This window comes from Anomaloglossus baeobatrachus, chromosome 2, assembly GCF_048569485.1.
Source record: "Anomaloglossus baeobatrachus isolate aAnoBae1 chromosome 2, aAnoBae1.hap1, whole genome shotgun sequence".
Lineage (NCBI taxonomy): Eukaryota > Metazoa > Chordata > Amphibia > Anura > Aromobatidae > Anomaloglossus > Anomaloglossus baeobatrachus.
Window position 1 is genome coordinate 49,255,277 of NC_134354.1, and position 17,324 is coordinate 49,272,600.

General features: G+C 46.1%; 1 protein-coding gene across 1 annotated transcript; it reads right to left on the minus strand.

Moving 5' to 3' along the window:
* Positions 1-5,435: 5,435 nt before the first annotated feature.
* OLIG1 (oligodendrocyte transcription factor 1) lies at positions 5,436-7,575 on the minus strand. Its single transcript, XM_075333015.1, has one exon. The coding sequence runs from the start codon at positions 7,454-7,456 to the stop codon at positions 6,761-6,763; it is 696 nt and encodes a 231-aa protein (XP_075189130.1). The 5' UTR covers positions 7,457-7,575; the 3' UTR covers positions 5,436-6,760.
* Positions 7,576-17,324: the final 9,749 nt, after the last annotated feature.

Here is a 17,324-nt window from a genome sequence, read left to right on the forward strand (position 1 = left end):
ATTCAGTGTTGCTATGGGTGTCTTTCGCAGTAGGAACACGATAACCGTTGTCCACCACTCCTAAGGCCCCGTCACACACAGAGATAAATCTTTGGCAGATCTCTGGTTGCAGTGAAATCATGGACATATTGTTCCATTTGTACACAGCCACAAACCTGGCACTGATTGTCCACAATTTCACTGCAACCACAGATCTGCCGCAGATTTATCTCAGGGCCTTTAGGGGTACTTTGCACGTTGCGACATCGCTACTGTGATATTGTCCGGGTCAAATCGAAAGTGAAGCACATCCGGCACCGGTAACGACGTCGCAACATGTAAAGCCTAGATGCGCCGATAAATGATCGCAAAAGTGTCGTAAATCGGTGATCTGTGTAGCATTGGACATTTTCATAATGTCGCACCAATAGGAGATATGATGTTGTTCCTCGTTCCTGCGGCAGCACACATCGCTGTGTATGAAGCCGCAGGAGCGAGCAACATCTCCTTACCTGCCTCCACCGCCAATGCGGAAGGAGGTAGGCGGGATGTTACGTCCCGCTCATCTCCGCCCCTCTATTTCTATTGGCCGCCTGCCATGTGATGTTGCTGTGACGCCTCACGACTCGCCCCCTTAGGAAGGAGGCGGGTCACCGGCCAGAGCGACGTCGCAGGGCAGGTAAGTGTGTGTGAAGCTGCTGTAGCGATAATGTTCGCTACGGCAGCTATCACAAGATATTGCATGTGCGACGGGGGCGGGGACTATCACGCTCGGCATCGCTATCATCGGCTAGCGATCTCGCAGCGTGCAAAGTACACCTTACATTTTAATGCAGTTGGACGACTTCTTACAACCACACCCCTAATGCACTTCGAGTCTAACTTGCATATGGATTCTATGTTCATTTTCTCATGACTGGCCCATCAGATGCAACTATACAGCCATAATATCACTACTCGTATATTAAAAAATGTGCTGAGATATAGTTATAGAGAATGGTGAGATCATGGCCTCTATGGGGTGCTCATCGGAGAACATACAGTGTAATTTTTCCTGTAGGAGCTCCCCCTAGTGGCAGCTTCAGAAAACAAAAATCTTATCATGTAACATATTCTGTATATTTGCTGGCAGTGTGGAGACACAATTGTGCATCGTGCTGTTTGCTATTTGTGCTACACAGCTATCACAATACACAGATAAGTAAAGTTACTGTATATTATATAGACAGCGTAACATCATCACATACTGAGCCCCAATATTCAGCTGGAAGTTACATTATTTGTGATTCCCATGATTGTATTGTCCAGTATAGTGCAGTATATATCTTTATCTGGGACGGCAAAGAACAGGATCTCATTGTTCTGTCACCCGACATACGATCGAAGAAGAACACAATGAGAGCACAATATGGAGGCACATAGTAATGTACAGCAAATGTCTCACTTGTGTGCGGATGAATTGCTGCTATATAGATCTCCAGGGTTTTATAGTTAGGATTTCGGCATTGGAATGAGCTATTGTTCTTTGCTACAGATTATGTCATTTGATTCCATGGCCCAGAAATATATCCTGACAGAAGAACCAAGCACTCAAGTCCCAGCTGTATGGAGAGAGCAGGGCAGTCTGTGACATCTGCTGCAAATCTATCATTTTATACAATTTTACTACTTGTGTGTATTGCAATTGCTGAATAAATAGATTCCAATTATTGTTTATCCACTGTTACGTTTTACAGTCTTAGATCTGACAGCTGCAGACGCTCGTAACCAAGGTAAATATCGGGTATCCAAGCAAGTTACCCGATGTTTACCTTGGTTACGAGCCTCCGCAGCTGTCAGATGCCGGCTCCCAGTCTCACGTTCAGTTCCCCTCGATCACATGACTCCAATATCGCAGGTACACGTCACACGGACTTACCTTCCTAACGACGTCGCTGTGGCCGGCGAACAGCCTCTTTTTTAATGGGGCGGTTTGAGCGGCGTCACAGCGACGTCACACGGCAGGCCACCAATAGAAGCGGAGGGGCGGAGAGCAGCCGCATGAAGGTCACTCCCACCTCGTTACCGGAGGACGCAGGTACAGTGTTGTTCGTCGTTCTCGGGGTGTCACACGTAGCGATGTGTGCTGCCTCAGGAACGATGAACAACCTGCGTCCCAAACGAGCAACGATATTTTGAAAATGAATGACGTGTCAACGATTAACGATTTTGTGAGTATTTGGGATCATTAGTGGTCGCTTGTAAGTGTCACACGCAGCGACGTCACTAACGAGGCCGGATGTGCGTCACGAATTCCGTGACCCCAGCGATATCTCGTTAGCGAAGTCGTTGCGTGTAATGCGCCCCTTTAGGTCTCAGTTCCACTTGCATTTTGCACGGACAAGTGCAATCCAATAAAATATCAGATTGCACTCGCACCAGTGCAAAACTATGGGGCAGTGTCCATGTGCAATTGATTTCTCATGCCATATCGTCCTGAGAAATGAATCGCAGCATGCTGCGTTTGTCAACGAGTCTCGGCTCACGCACTCCCATACATGTCTATGGGAGTGTGTGAAACATCGCACTGCACTCGCATGTCATCCGACTGCAGTGCAATATATGCAGAGACAGACAGCGGAGGAGATGGGAGAAAGTGCTCCCCCCCGTCTTCTCCACAGCTGTGATACGATCACAAGATCACATCACAGTCGCATGGCCCTCGGCTGACACCTGCAACAGAAGGTTATTAGCATATCGCTTCCGGAAACTATACACAAGTGGAACCGGGGCCTTAGACATCTGATTTTTCCACGTACAAGTTAAAACAACCTGATTTTTTGGATCAGACTTTGATCAGAGTGTGATCCGAGTGTCATCGGTTTTTCTTGCACGTAGGGGAAAAAAAATGTTTCTCCACCTTCTCAATCCGGACAGTCCGCATGTTATCTGAGTGCGGTCCATTTTTCCATAGACGTGCATTGATGATTTTTGATCAAACCCTCTGTGCAAAATCCAACATGTTTCTACGATTTTCCTTTTAATCTGTGAAAAATCACAGACTTTTGAATGGCCCTATAGACTATTACAGGTATGAGTGCTATCCGTGAAAAAATAAGGATGGCCTCAATATACAAAAATCTGATGTATGAACTAGTCATAAGACGACACTGAAGAATCTTCCATTTCTTCATCCAACAAGAACGCACTGTTGTTCTATCATATTGATCATTTTTGTTCGCGAATTGCATTATTTTTTGTTCTCGTCTTACATCCTGATTGCATCTTTTTAATACATTTAAAAAAAAAACAAAAAAAACCCCTGGAGATGATAAACTTTTTGGATTACCGTAATTTCTTAAGAATAGACCACAGGAAAACGAATGAAAAGCCTAAAGAAAGCTAAAGTAAAAAATATGACTCCTCTTTTTCATCTGTTTTAATGGAGTTTAATGTCCAAGTTTTATCCAGAAACGGATGAGAATAGAACATGCTCTGAGTATCACAGAACACATGCGTGGATCTGTTGTATTTTGTTATTTTGTGAGCTGTCAGACAGATACAGTGGTACCTTGGATTAAGAGTAACTTGGTTTGAGAGCGTTTTGCAAGACAAGAAGACAAGCAAAGCTTGTTATAAATTTGTAACTTGGTTTAAGAGCAATGATTTGCAATAAGAGCAAATTCTCACCGTGCACCACTCCCGGTTCTGTCCTTTCACCGCGCTCTGACCCGCTCTGGAGGTAACTTTCTGTACATATGTACTGTATACCGTATACCATTGTATAGTACAGTATATACTATATAGCATGTCTATCAATTTACATTGGTGGATACAGTATTGCACTTTCTTTCTGCTAAGGCTGCTTTCACACTACGTTTTTTTAACATGCGTCATGAACGTTTTTTTAACGCAAAAACGGATCCAGTGCAAATGCGTTTTCATTTCAATGCATTTGCAATGGATTTGCGTCAACATGCGTTGACATGCGTTTGCGTGCGTTATATTGAGGATCCAGCGACTTGCAGTTTTTTAACTTTTTTCAAAAACGCTACTTGTACCGTTTTTGAGCTGCGTCCAAATACTGCAAATTGCTGGATCCTGACTATACTGCACGCAAACGCATGTGAACGCTGGCATGCTGATAGACAGGATCCTGCTTGCTCTACTGAGCATGCCCAGAAACCAGCCTGGCGTGATCAGTCTCTCTCTCCCCCTCCCTCTCTCCCCCTCCCTCTCTACCCCTCCCCTCTCTCCCCCTCCCTCACTCCCCCTCCCTTTCTCCCCCTCCCTCTCTCTCCCCCTCCCTCTCTCTCCCCCTCCCTCTCTCTCTCTCCTCTCTCTCTCCCCCGCCTGAGAGTGTCGGATGCTCGTAACCAAGGTAAATATCGGGTAACCAAGCAAAGCGCTTCTTAGTTACCCGATGTTTACCTTGGTTACGTATGCAGGGAGAACGGCTCCTAGCAGCTGCGGGCTCGTAACCAAGGTAAATATCAGGTATTCAAGCAAAGCACTTCACTTAGTTACCCGATATTTACCTTGGTTACAGCTTACCGCAGCTGTCAGATGCCGGCTCCCAGTCTATCACGTTCAGTTCCCCTCACTCCCGATCACATGACTCCAATGCCCGCCCATAAACTTCAAGTGACAGGATCCTGAAAAATAACACATGCGTTTTTCTTTGCAAAAACAGCATCCGCTTTTGCAGCAAAAAAACGTTCATGACGCATGCTAAAAAAAACGTAGTGTGAAAGCAGCCTAAGAAGTACAGAACATTGCTTGTACTGTAATCTAATTGCCTGTGTAGTATTCCTACCCCACATTTGTCTTAGTTCTGCCCTTATTTTGGGGAGAATAGATTTGGGGTGTTTTTTGTGTATTGTACTAGAATAAAGGTTGTCATATTTATACATCATTTTTTCTCTCTATGGTACCTCTCGCACACCAACAATTCTATTGTAAGCTAACATTTTATGTTTTTTTACTGTACTGTACAGTATTTTGTATTAGTGTACTGTAATATTTATATGAATACAGGACATTATTTTGTATTACTTTAATATTTTGTATAAATACAGTAAATTATTTTTGGGTTGTGGAACGAATTGTCTGTGTTTCAATTATTTCCTATGGGAAAATTTGCTTTGATATAAGAGTAACTTGGTTTAAGAGCACACTCCCGGAACCAATTATGCTCGTAATCCAAGGTTCCACTGTATATAATTGCAGCCTAAGATGTGACATGATGAACTATCCGGCGCCCATACTCTCTATTAACAGGTAATGTCAGTTGTTACATTTTTATGTCTTTGTTGATCAATATTGATCATGATGGGTCAAAGTAAGAAAAAAAACCCCAGAAATCGAGATTATTCCACCTTGCGCCCATTTCTTCTCTTTCCTACTTTACTTGTACAATGCAAACAAACAGAAAGTCAATGTTTAGCAGACACAGAACATGATTTTACAATATTTTATTAATGCAATGACACGGCATACAAAAACAGACTGGCAAAATGTGCTAAATGCAAAAAAAAAAAGTAAATATTAAAATACTATATTAATACAAAAAGTAGAAAAATATAACACAAAGCATTTAACACACTAATGGAAAGGAACCAAAACAGTGCAAGGATAGAAAACATGGAACCGACACATCGTAGCAGTTTATATTAGTGATGCAGCTTTATAATGCAACTGAATATAAAATATCCAAAATATGTATAAAGCAATGCAAGCTGAAAATATTTATTATAGTTTTTGTTCTCATATACATTCATCATGATATATGGATGTTTCACCCTTAGGTTTTCTCTGCCGTCTGGTAACTTTTGCCGAAAAATGTTTTATATTGTTACTTTGTATCAATGTAAGAAAACAGTTGAAAGCAAAGAATAGACGAGAAATATTTGTAAACAAAAGCTGAAAAGACAGAACAAGTATAAACATAATTCAGGGCAAGTAGAAAGAATCAAATAGTGTATAAAGCAGTCAATCTACGAAACTAGTAAACAGTAGAAGAGCAATTTACAGGTGCAATCATCCCAAACATTTGCAGATATAAAAACCTAAAAAAATAATACACTACATCAATGTAACTATATAGGACATTTAGTATGTATGGGCTACGTCGCCTCATCCATCACTTTTCAACACTTATTCTCTCTTATGTTCTTGTTTTATCAAATAAATGCTATTTTTTCCATGATGAAAAGTTATATCATTTTCCAATGATACTTTCTGTACCTGTTCCTGATAACTTTGAATATCGCTCTAAATGACACATACTAAGACATTAGGCTCAAACTGAAGACAACTCAAGATTTCTTCTTGCTGTCGTTTAGTAGGGGACTTTTATTGGTTAGATCCAGTGGTTATAATTATAACCCTGTACCAGCCATGTGATGGACACACAGGTGCACCAGTCACCGTAAGAAATGATGGATCCCATTACCGGGATAGGTTGTAAGATAAAACAATGAAGGTTCCTACTAGACGAAAGCAAGCAGAGATCCTGAAAACTGTCAGGACAAGAGAATCCTCTCTCTTCCTCAGAGGTTCCTTTTAGAGGTATAACAACCTCCACACACTGACCATGTATCACACAAACAGACACCATTAGTTCCTAAAAATTGAATACCCCTTTAATTGGCAGCAATGGTTGCACTACCAATGCTTGTAACACCTTTCTGTCCCAATAGTAATGAAGAGGCACTGGTAGAAGAATCACAGGTAGCAACATCCTATTACTAATTTTGCAAAGTACAAGTTCATTCATGACTTGAGCGATGGAGCCTTTCCCTCATTTGGAAAGTTGAATGGCTTTTATGTTGAGGCTGGTTGGAATGAAGTGAGTAAACCTACAGACGGTGCAGGCGCAAAGACTGCTCCCTCCAGGGACTGGGAATGCTGAGCATTGCTGTTCCTCAAGGGAAAGTGAGTGTAACTTGCTAGACCGATGAGGGTCTCCAACATTGGCACCAGAGCCTTGGGAGAAGAACACTGAACCTGGAGCAGCAAATAAGGGCAAGCCAGCCAGGAGCAACCGAGGTCCAGGGCCACTCATGTCCCCAATGATCCTGCGCAATTCTTGGAGAGAACTTCCCAGTAACAGTATGTAGTTCCTGGCCAGCAGTAGGGTGGCAATCTTTGACAGCTTTCGTCCAGGTGAGCTCTGGCAATGAGTTGCAGAGTAGGGCATGATGACTTCTCTTAAGGCATCCATGGCCAAGTTCAAGTCTTGCATCCTCTTTCTTTCCCTACTGTTTATCTTCTTCCTCAGCTGCTGCTGCTCTTCTTTCACGTCTCTGTTCTGCCTTCCACATCTGTGCAGACTGACAGTGGACAGTATCTTGTCTTTGCTCTCATTCATGGTTAGAAGAGAAGGAGGGTGCCTGAAAACAGAAGAGTGTTCTTGGGTAATTTTGCCACCTGGCATGTCACCTGGACAATGTCTCATCATCTTCTCTCTGTTTTCTATGAACCTGCAGATCTGCATAGTCCACACTGTCTCTATGGGCTTAGCGATTTCTAAGAAACATCTCACCAGCTGGAAGGCTGAGGAATTCTGCAAGATGTTCAGAGGAAAGCGATTGTGAAAATCAGTGTAAGGCTTGTTCTCTCAATTAGTCATTGATAAACCGAAGGAAGAGACGGCCCATCCCAGAGTCAGACATTGGGAAAAGCTGTAATTGGCTGCAACTTGCACTGACCGAAAGGCTGGAGACAAAATATCTATGCTCCCTGTACCCAGATAGAGTATATTATATTCTTATTATCCTATTATTAATTAGATGCTAATTATGCTGAAATAAATCAATATGCAATGTCTGTTTGGACTTTCCCTTTGTATTATTTTTGGATCAGACCAATGGAATAAGTTATAAAGTTGTGCAAACAGAAGCAAAGGGGTCCATCATTTATTATTGGGTCTGTCTGGATTTTGTCATTTAAAGAAAACATTTTTGCATGCAAGATTTTTATTTCTGGTTTAGAAAATGGACACAAATCTCACCCCATACTCATTCAGCTTTCTCCTTGAGATAACGACAGGAATACTTATATTTAAACAGTCCAGCAGGTTTATTCCTCAACACATAAACCTCTCTCCAGGTACATAACACAAGTCCTCTTCCGGGTTCAAGGAACATAAATACATTAACACAGTCTGTTTCACTTGCGGCACACCCACACAGGTTCGTATACAATCTTTCCCTAGAAGTATCCCAGTTGAGATGTAGTCATCTCCAAAGATACCATGCCCGGTCAGAGCAAGAGAATCCTCTATCTTCCTCAGAAGTTCCTTCTAGAGTTATAACAACCTCCACACACTGACCATGTGTCAAACAAACACACACCAATATAACATATGAGACACAACCATTGGGAGATGTAGCCATCTCCAAAGACACCATGCCCAGTCAGAGCAAGAGAATCCTTTCTCTTCCTCAGATGTTCCTTCTAGAGGTATAACAACCTCCACACACTGATCATGTGTCAAACAAACAGATACCATTATAACATATGAGACACACCCATTCGTTGGAGGTATGTGGATAGGTAGACACACCTTAATAAGTCTCTTGGTACTACAGGTACCAAAGCTTCTATCTTACAATAGATATTACTTATCCATTATATCTTTCTACATGCTCTTAAACTGGCCATGCACACTAGATGGCTGTCAGCCGTTCGATGCTGCGACTGATCATTCAGCTGATAGCCATCTCAGCCGATACTGTTCTTTATTAGAAATCCTCTGGATGACTTATTTCCAGGAGAACGATGCAATCGGCAGTCTGAAATGGGACATGAATGATCGACATCTCTCCCGACCTTCAGTTGGCCGGTGCCCACATACACAGTAGAACATCGACTGAATCCATCGATATTGTCCGGGTTGACTGATGTTAGTTGAATGTATCTGGAGGCCTTAACCAGCGGTTTATCTCTAAGGCTACTTTCACACTTGCATTAGTTGCAATCCGCCGCTTTGAAAAACAGCGCAATCCGTTAACGGCTTGCGCTGTTTCCCATAGACTTGTATTGACGACGGATTGCGACTAATGTGTCTGCGTTGCATCCGCCGCGTGACGGATGAGTCGTGGATCAGTTGTGGAAACGTTGGGTGGCAGGAACACAGCATGTAGCGTTTTTTGAGCGGATGAATACTTTTTTTTCACTGCGCATGCTCAGCTCTTATGTTTCTCTCTCACTCGGCGGCCAAACGATCAGCTGATCGGCCGGCTTTTGAGAGCGATCAGCTGATCACCCGGCGGCCGGCTTTTGAGTGTGATCAACTGATCACCCGGCTTTTGAGAGCGATCAACTGATCGCCCGGCGGCCGGCTTTTGAGTGCGATCAACTGATCACCCGGCTTTAGAGAGCGATCAGCTGATCGCCCGGCTTTTGAAAGCGGTCAGCTGATCGCCCAGTGGCCAGCTTTTGAAAGCAATCAGCTGATTGGCTGACTTTTGTGAACTATTATCTGATCGCCCGGCGGCCGTCCGCCGGGTGATCAGCTGATCGTTCACAATAGCCTGCTGCTGGTAAAACATTAAAAAAAAAAAATAAAACAACGGATCGTTGTTTTGCAGCATCAGTCACCTCAGTTGTGCCACTATCTGCAACGCATCCATTGCATCAGTCACAGAACTGATTGTGATGGATGCCACACAACGTAAGTGTGAAAGTAGCCTAACAGATAGAATCACTGATAGCTAAGACCTACTATCGGTATATTCTTAATGTAGGGAAATATGGACAAATATGCAGAGGGGTAGAAAGGTCTTGGTGCTTTAGGGAATCCAAAGGTCTTTCTGCCGCAAATGAAGACACCAGCCTTCTAAATGGCACATGATACTTTGGAGGCCTATAGATCTGAATAACAGCCATGTTTCCCCTCCAGTGGCTGCTGTAATAAAAATGGCTGATCACAGTGGGTTCGGGTCCTTCGCCTGGCACATTGAGAAAGGTTGTGAATAATAAAATAATGCCTTTAACTTACAATTCAATAAAAGGGTATTGAATAAAGTTTTTTATACCTTTGCACCTTTTTGCACCTCTACCCATTACAGCTATGGCTTTGATACAACAGGGCCTTCTTCCACTAGTTCTAGTGGCCACTGGCATCAAGGCTATAGAAGTTTGAGAAAAAAAAATGATGTAATATTAGTAGAGATGAGCGGACCTGTTGAAGTACGAGTTTGCCGGGTTGTCATGGTCTTATCTGCCTGAGAGTTTTTGACAGGCTAAGGCCACACACTTTATACTGGTTTCATTTCTTTTGGCACATGAGGGGTTACTTTCAGTTTTTGTTGTAGCAGCAGACTCTGCTAGGCTACTCATCTGTTACTGCTAATGTCTACTTCCAGTAGCGGGTGCCAGTTATTCAGGATCTGGAACTGGGCTCCGAGGTGGATGGAGGCATTTCTTGCTGCTGTGGTCTGTTTTTTGTTGTGTGGAATTGTTACCCTGGTGTTGGTACTTTTCATTTTTCCTTCCCATACCTGTACATCCCTGTGTGTTTTCCCTGTGGTATGTGAGTTGTTATTCTTATACCCCTGCTATTCTCCATCTACACCTTCGGCCTGGGACAGCTCATTGAGCCCTACGGCTTCCAGTATCATCACTATGCCGATGACACACAGATCTACCTCTCTGGACCTGACATTACCTCTCTACTAACCAGAATCCCACAATGTCTGTCTGCTATTTCATCCTTCTTCTCTGCGCGATTCCTAAAACTTAACATGGACAAAACAGAGTTCATGGTCTTTCCTCCTCCTCACTCATCTCCTCCAACAAGCCTTTCCATCAAACTCGATGGTTGCTTACTCTCCCCAGTCTCACAAGCTCGTTGCCTTGGAGTAACCCTCGACTCTGCTCTATCCTTCAAGCCACACATCCAAGCCCTCTTCACCTCATGCCGATTACAACTCAAAAACATCTCCCGGATCCGTGCTTTCCTTAACCAAGAATCAGCAAAAACATTAGTGCATGCCCTCATCATCCCCCGCCTCGACTACTGCAACCTCCTGCTCTCTGGCCTCCCTTCCAACACTCTTGCACCCCTCCAATCTATCCTAAACTCTGCGGCCCGCTTAATCCACCTCTCCCCTCGCTACTCCCCAGCCTCGCCACTCTGCCAATCCCTTCACTGGCTTCCCATCACCCAACGACTCCAGTTCAAAACACTAACCATGACATACAAAGCCATGCACAACCTGTCTCCTCCCTACATCTGTGCCCTAGTCTCCCGGTACCTACCTGCACGCAACCTCAGATCTGCTCCTCCCTTATCTCCTCTTCCCACAATCGCGTACAAGATTTCTCCCGTGCATCCCCCATACTCTGGAACTCTCTACCTCAGCACATCAGACTCTCCCCTACCGTGGAAAGCTTCAAGAGGAACCTCAAGACCCACCTCTTCCAACAAGCCTACAACCTACAATAGCCCTCAGTCCAGTAGACCACTGCGCAACCAGCTCTGTCCTCACCTATTGTACCATCACCCATTCCCTGTAGACTGTGAGCCCTCGCGGGCAGGGTCCTCTCTCCTCCTGTACCAGTCTGTTATGTACTGTTAATGATTGTTGTACGTATACCCTTTCACTTGTAAAGCGCCATGGAATAAATGGCGCTATAATAATAAATAGTAATAATAATAATAATAATATCCCCTTCTGTTTGTATAGGTGGGATTTGTTTGGGTTCTCCTGTCCTGGTCTGTCTCCTTGGGTAGGGGGGCAGGAGGGGATATTAACATCAAGGCTAGGACAGGAGTCAGAGCCAGGTCGGGGGCCCGGATCTCCCTACCTTCAAGGGTACCTCCCGGTGTGATGGTGAGCGCAGTGGTCCCAACCTTAGGGCTAGTGTAAGTTACCCTGTGTTCTCGGGGCATCCCTTGACAAGGGTTCAGCTAGATTTTAGATAAAGTTCAGTTCAGGACCCGGACTTGACCTGAATTTTATTGGAAGTCACTGATTGAGCAGTCTGGCTCTTCGCCCACATACATCCAGCCATAAAGAGTATTTCCGTGATTGGGTTTTTTGGAAACACTACATCCGAAAACTTTATTTTTACCCCCAATGAGAGTCATTCAGAGACTGCAAGCGGCTCTCACTGGGCCGAGCATGAGCGAACCCGAGCACAGCGATTAAGTGGTTGGCATACGTACAGCAACTGAACTCTGAACTCGGACACTCATTTTTTTTAAAGTCCATGTTTAGTACGAACCCTGAACTTTCCAGTTTGGGTTCGCTCATCTCTAAATATTAGTAACTTCTGTTTTTAATCCACGGACCTACCCATAGTAACTAGGGTGGCCATTAGAATCTGCCTCCTCTTTGCACAACCACTCTAGTACCGTCTCCAAATTATTTCTGTAAGTATCACTTGCAAAATATTATATCAAGCTCTGTAATAATAGAAATCCTGTTTTCAAAAGGCTGTTAAGACTCTTTAACATGGCACAAGTTGCTTGTAGGCCTTTGGCTCATTGAAAGCACAATGCCCTCACTGATGGAGCAGTTTAAAAAGAGAGGCAGAGAAGTTGGCAGCTTATCCGCTGTGCTTCTGTCAACCTGAAAAGAAGTGGGGAGACTCACTGGTTGTTGGACGTTGTGGATCCAAACTCATAAAATGGACCCTTTCTTCCTGACACATGGCTAGGAGCGCTCAAAGACATAAGGGAGGAGGAAAGACAACAAAAGTGTTTCTGAAGTCATTTCCATGATCTCAGTCTGACCATCCGGTGGCACATTTGCCAAATTAATGGGCAGAGTGTAACAGGAAAGTAAGTCATAGTGGGAATAAACAGAGCAAATGCACTGGCATCGAGCGATGAATGGGAGAAAGGCGCATAGAGATGCTGAACGCTCATCCTACTGCCTTCACGTTCCAGAAGAAGGAGGACAATGAGCCATATAGAAAGCTACAAAGGTAATAAATGTGTCTTTTTAAGTTACTGCTGGCCGCTCCGCAGGACACCTGCTGAAGAAAAGAGGGTGCATTGTGAGATTGGCTAACTGGATGGATTCCCCTTGAATGATTCTGTTGGGTCCAAAAAATGGGGTCTATGTATTTGGCAGATTTTTTGCAGATGTCCCCACAATGGTAAATTGCATCATTTCCCCATCTGGGTAAAAAACAAATTGGTCAATGATTCCTTGGATATGTTGCGCTGATGTCTAACACAACTTATAGTACTAAGGGTGCAATATACGACATACCAAGTTACATAAGCAAGGCCATATTTATGGTTGATGTAGTATGTATCACTCTTAGGTTGGTCTCATGCCTATTTTATTGGGTGGCAAGAACCGAAACATTGTTTTTGGGTCTGTTACACTCACCACTGGAGGATGGTGAAGCAGAAACGAGCAGGGGTAATGGACCCACTGGACTTCCAGGGGAACCCGGGCTTACCCTTCAGTGGAAAGGGACTTGACTAAGCACCCGCCGTGAGGTGGAACACAAGATGTGTCGCGGGCGGAGGGGCCGCGCTCGCTACGCTCGGGTCCGGGGCTGCTGCTGCTCGGTGGCTCGAGCGATGGGGCGGACCCGGGGACTCGAGCATCGCTCCTCGCCCACGAGTGAAAAGGGATGGTTTGTTTGGGGGGGGAGAGTTCGTGACGCCACCCGTTCGGGATGTGGTGATGATGGCACCACCGCTGCAAATGACGGGGATCCTGGGAGAGATGGTAGGGAGCAGCTAGGATGTTGTCCTCTCCGGGGGTAGGGGTTGGTGATCCCGGGGCCCGGTGGTGTAACGGGGAGGCTGGATGGCTGGGGTGCAGGGTTGCAGGGGCAGCGCGGCGTGGTGCTGGATGGCACTGGTGTACTCACTCAGACAATCAATGACAGAGTCTCTGGTAAACCAAAACGACCGGATGGACGGGTCCCGCAGCCGGCTGCAGTGTTGTTGTGCTCTCCCCGGACGGCTGATGGTGGCTGTCTTTCCTTGCACCTGTTAGAATGTTCTGACTCCTGTGGTTGCCCACCGGTAGTCCGCTCCCCAGCGTAATGGTGCCGTAGGGGCCCGTTTTGCCTGCAGGCGCTGGCCCTTGGATCTCTAGCCTGTGGCGGTGGCTGTATATCCTCTCGGTGTGGACTGTTGCCTTCTGGCGGGACTTGGTTGTTGGGAAACCCTTGGGGTTCCTGTCACACTCGGATTTGACTATTGTCGGCGGCTCCAAGCCTGGTCGGGGTCCGATGGCCCTGCCTGTGTGCTTAACTTCACTCCGCTCCCCGATTCGGTACCGGTGGGCCACCGCCCAACCCCGGTCCTACGGTTCCGCAGAGATCCGTTACCTCCTGCAGACGGCCACCACCGTCTGACAACCTTGCTGTCAGTGCCTGGGCTCCAACCCAGACACTTGCAGTTTGTGTCCTCTCACTTTCACCTCTCAAACACTATCTACTGCTTTACCCGCCTCCAGGCCTGTGAACTCCTCGGTGGGTGGGGCCAACCGCCTGGTTCTGCCCCACCTGGTGTGGACATCAGACCCTGGAGGGAGGCAACAAGGGGTTTTTGGTCTGACTGTTGTAACTGTCTAGGGTGGGAGGTGTGTATGTTGTTATGTCTGTGACTACCTGGCTAGTCCAGGGCGTCACAGATGCCACTCCCAGGGCAGTGAGTGGTACAGGGTGTGGCAGCTGAGTTGTTTAGGGTGACAGTAGGACTGGGATAACAGTAACAGAGCAGCACAAGGGGCACTGTTCATATGAGAAACAGGCAGGACAGGTACCAGCAGATGAGACATCAGGCACAGGTCATCAGACGTGGACCACTGCAGGGTGGTGCAGGCAAATCAGGTGTGGACCGCTGCAGGGTTGTGCAGGCATAGCAGGTACTCAAGACTTCAGGTTGCAGATACAAACGATTTTATTCACAAGACACAGGGTATCAGGTAAAGAACACTGCAGGGTTTCCTTTAACACAGCAAGACATCAGATACAGAACACACAGACAAGGCTGAAGTCTAAGGGGTGCTTCACACACAGCGAGCTCGCTGCCGAGATCGCTGCTGAGTCACGTTTTTTGTGACGCAGCAGTGACCTCATTAGCGATCTCGCTGTGTGTGACACTGAGCAGCGATCTGGCCCCTGCTGCGAGATCGCTGCTCGTTACACACAGCCCTGGTTCGTTTTCTTCAAAGGCGCTCTCCCGCTGTGACACACAGATCGCTGTGTGTGACAGCGAGAGAGCGACGAAATGAAGCGAGCAGGGAGCAGGAGCCGGCGTCTGGCAGCTGCGGTAAGCTGTAACCAAGATAAACATCGGGTAACCAAGGTGGTTACCCGATATTTACCTTAGTTACCAGCCTCCGCAGCTCTCACGCTGCCTGTGCTGCCGGCTCCGGCTCTCTGCACATGTAGCTGCATTACACATCGGGTTAATTAACCCGATGTGTACTGGAGCTAGGAGAGCAAGGAGCCAGCGCTAAGCAGTATGCGCGGCTCCCTGCTCTCTTCACATGTAGCTGCATTACACATCGGGTTAATTAACCCGATGTGTACTGTAGCTAGGAGAGCAAAGCTAAGCGGTGTGCGCTGGTAACTAAGGTAAACATCGGGTAACCATACCCGATGTTTACCTTAGTTACCAGTGTCCGCAGCTTCCAGACGCCGGCTCCGTGCAAGCGCAGCGTTGCTTGCACGTCGCTGCTGGCTGGGGGCTGGTCACTGGTCGCTGGTGAGATCTGCCTGTTTGACAGCTCACCAGCGACCATGTAGCGATGCAGCAGCGATCCTGACCAGGTCAGATCGCTGGTCGGATCGCTGCTGCATCGCTAAAGTGTGAAGGTACCCTAAGAACATGCCGGTAACTAGATACGTTGGTTCTTGAATACGCAGGTACCTGAATATGCCAGATCAACGGTTAACCAGACTCAGATGGGATACCAAAGTCAGGCAGGTGACCGGGCTCAGGCAGAACACTGGGCTTCAGCAGCAGGAGACTCCAGCACTTTGGCAGCAACACAGACAGGACAAACACTCAGGTATTAGGCTTAGAAACCTCATGAGATGCTCTGGCCTCTCCTATCAGGAGAGGGAGACATAAATAGCTGGCGCCTCTTAGTGATACATTGGGGGTACACCTTAGCTAGGTGCGCATGCTTCCTAATAAAAGGACAGGAAGCATCCGCGCGCTCCCTAGGCTGGAGAACAGGAAACCTTACACAACATGTGCAAGACCTGCGGCCTAGACGGGAGCAGAGACAACACTCATGTGAGCATCCATGGGGGGGGCACAAGCCAGGGACTGCACTTCATGCAGACGGGAAGAAGGGAGAGCAAGCAGAGACACTGCCCAAGGATGCAGAGAAGCACTGTAGTACTAGGGGAGCTGGCGCTATAGTATCCACCCATTTATGCCCCCTCTTCTGAAGGCCAAAAATAAATAAATAAATAAAGAAAATAAAAAGGCATTCAATTTGCCAGACATGGGAATAAGTCCAACTGTCCATGGGGGAGCTGCCCGCAATCAGCGGAGTCCATCACCAGAGCATTCTGTAGCATTCACCACTGGAGATGGTGAAGCGGAGAGGAGAAATAGTGGACCCTAGATTAGTAATGGGAGGAGTATATCAGACATCCCCCCTTACTAATATCTAAGTGACTAAATAAATACAAACACAAAAAAATCCAATTTATTAACCACCAAAAGACCCAGGTCCAACATAATCCACACGAGGTCCTACGACGATTCCAGCTTTGCTACATCTGAAGGCACAGCGCATGGCCATAGAACATAACTGCACACTGAGCCCCAGTGATCAGCGGTGAGATTAGTTGCGGCCACAGCAGGAGGTTCCCACGGCCCTCCACCTGTGACCACCGGTAACCTGACCTCAGGGGAGCTCAATGAATTCTCAGTGAGTTCACAGAGCTGCGTCTCCTGGCAGAAAACTGCATTTTTTTTGCCAAGAGATGCAGATTTGGTGCTGAAATTTATACATCATATTACTGCACCCAATCAACACCTCCTGGCAAAAAAAAAACCACATCCCTACCACCTGTGTAGATAAAATTTGCCAGTGGATTTTTGGTCTATGGGGAACATTGTACCCACCAGCTCAACATTACTTGTGCTCTTCCGTTTTTTTTTTCTGACAGATAGATAAATTTTGCAGCTATTAACCAAATAAATAAATGAAAAGGAAAAAACGACTTGGGTACCTCCTCCCCATTTTGCTAACCAGCAAAGGTAAAGCAGACAGCTGTTGGCTGATATTATCAGGCTGGGAAGGTCCATGATTATTTGGCTCTTTGCAGCCTAAAAATACCAGACCGCACTCACCCCAGAGGTGGTGCATCACATTAGATGTGCCAATTCTGGCTCTTCTGATTGTCCTGGTGCG

Excerpts from the sequence above, each read along its gene's own strand:
- OLIG1 (XM_075333015.1), bottom strand. The coding sequence starts at position 7,456 with ATGCAGATCTGCAGGTTCATAGAAAACAGAGAGAAGATGATGAGACAT.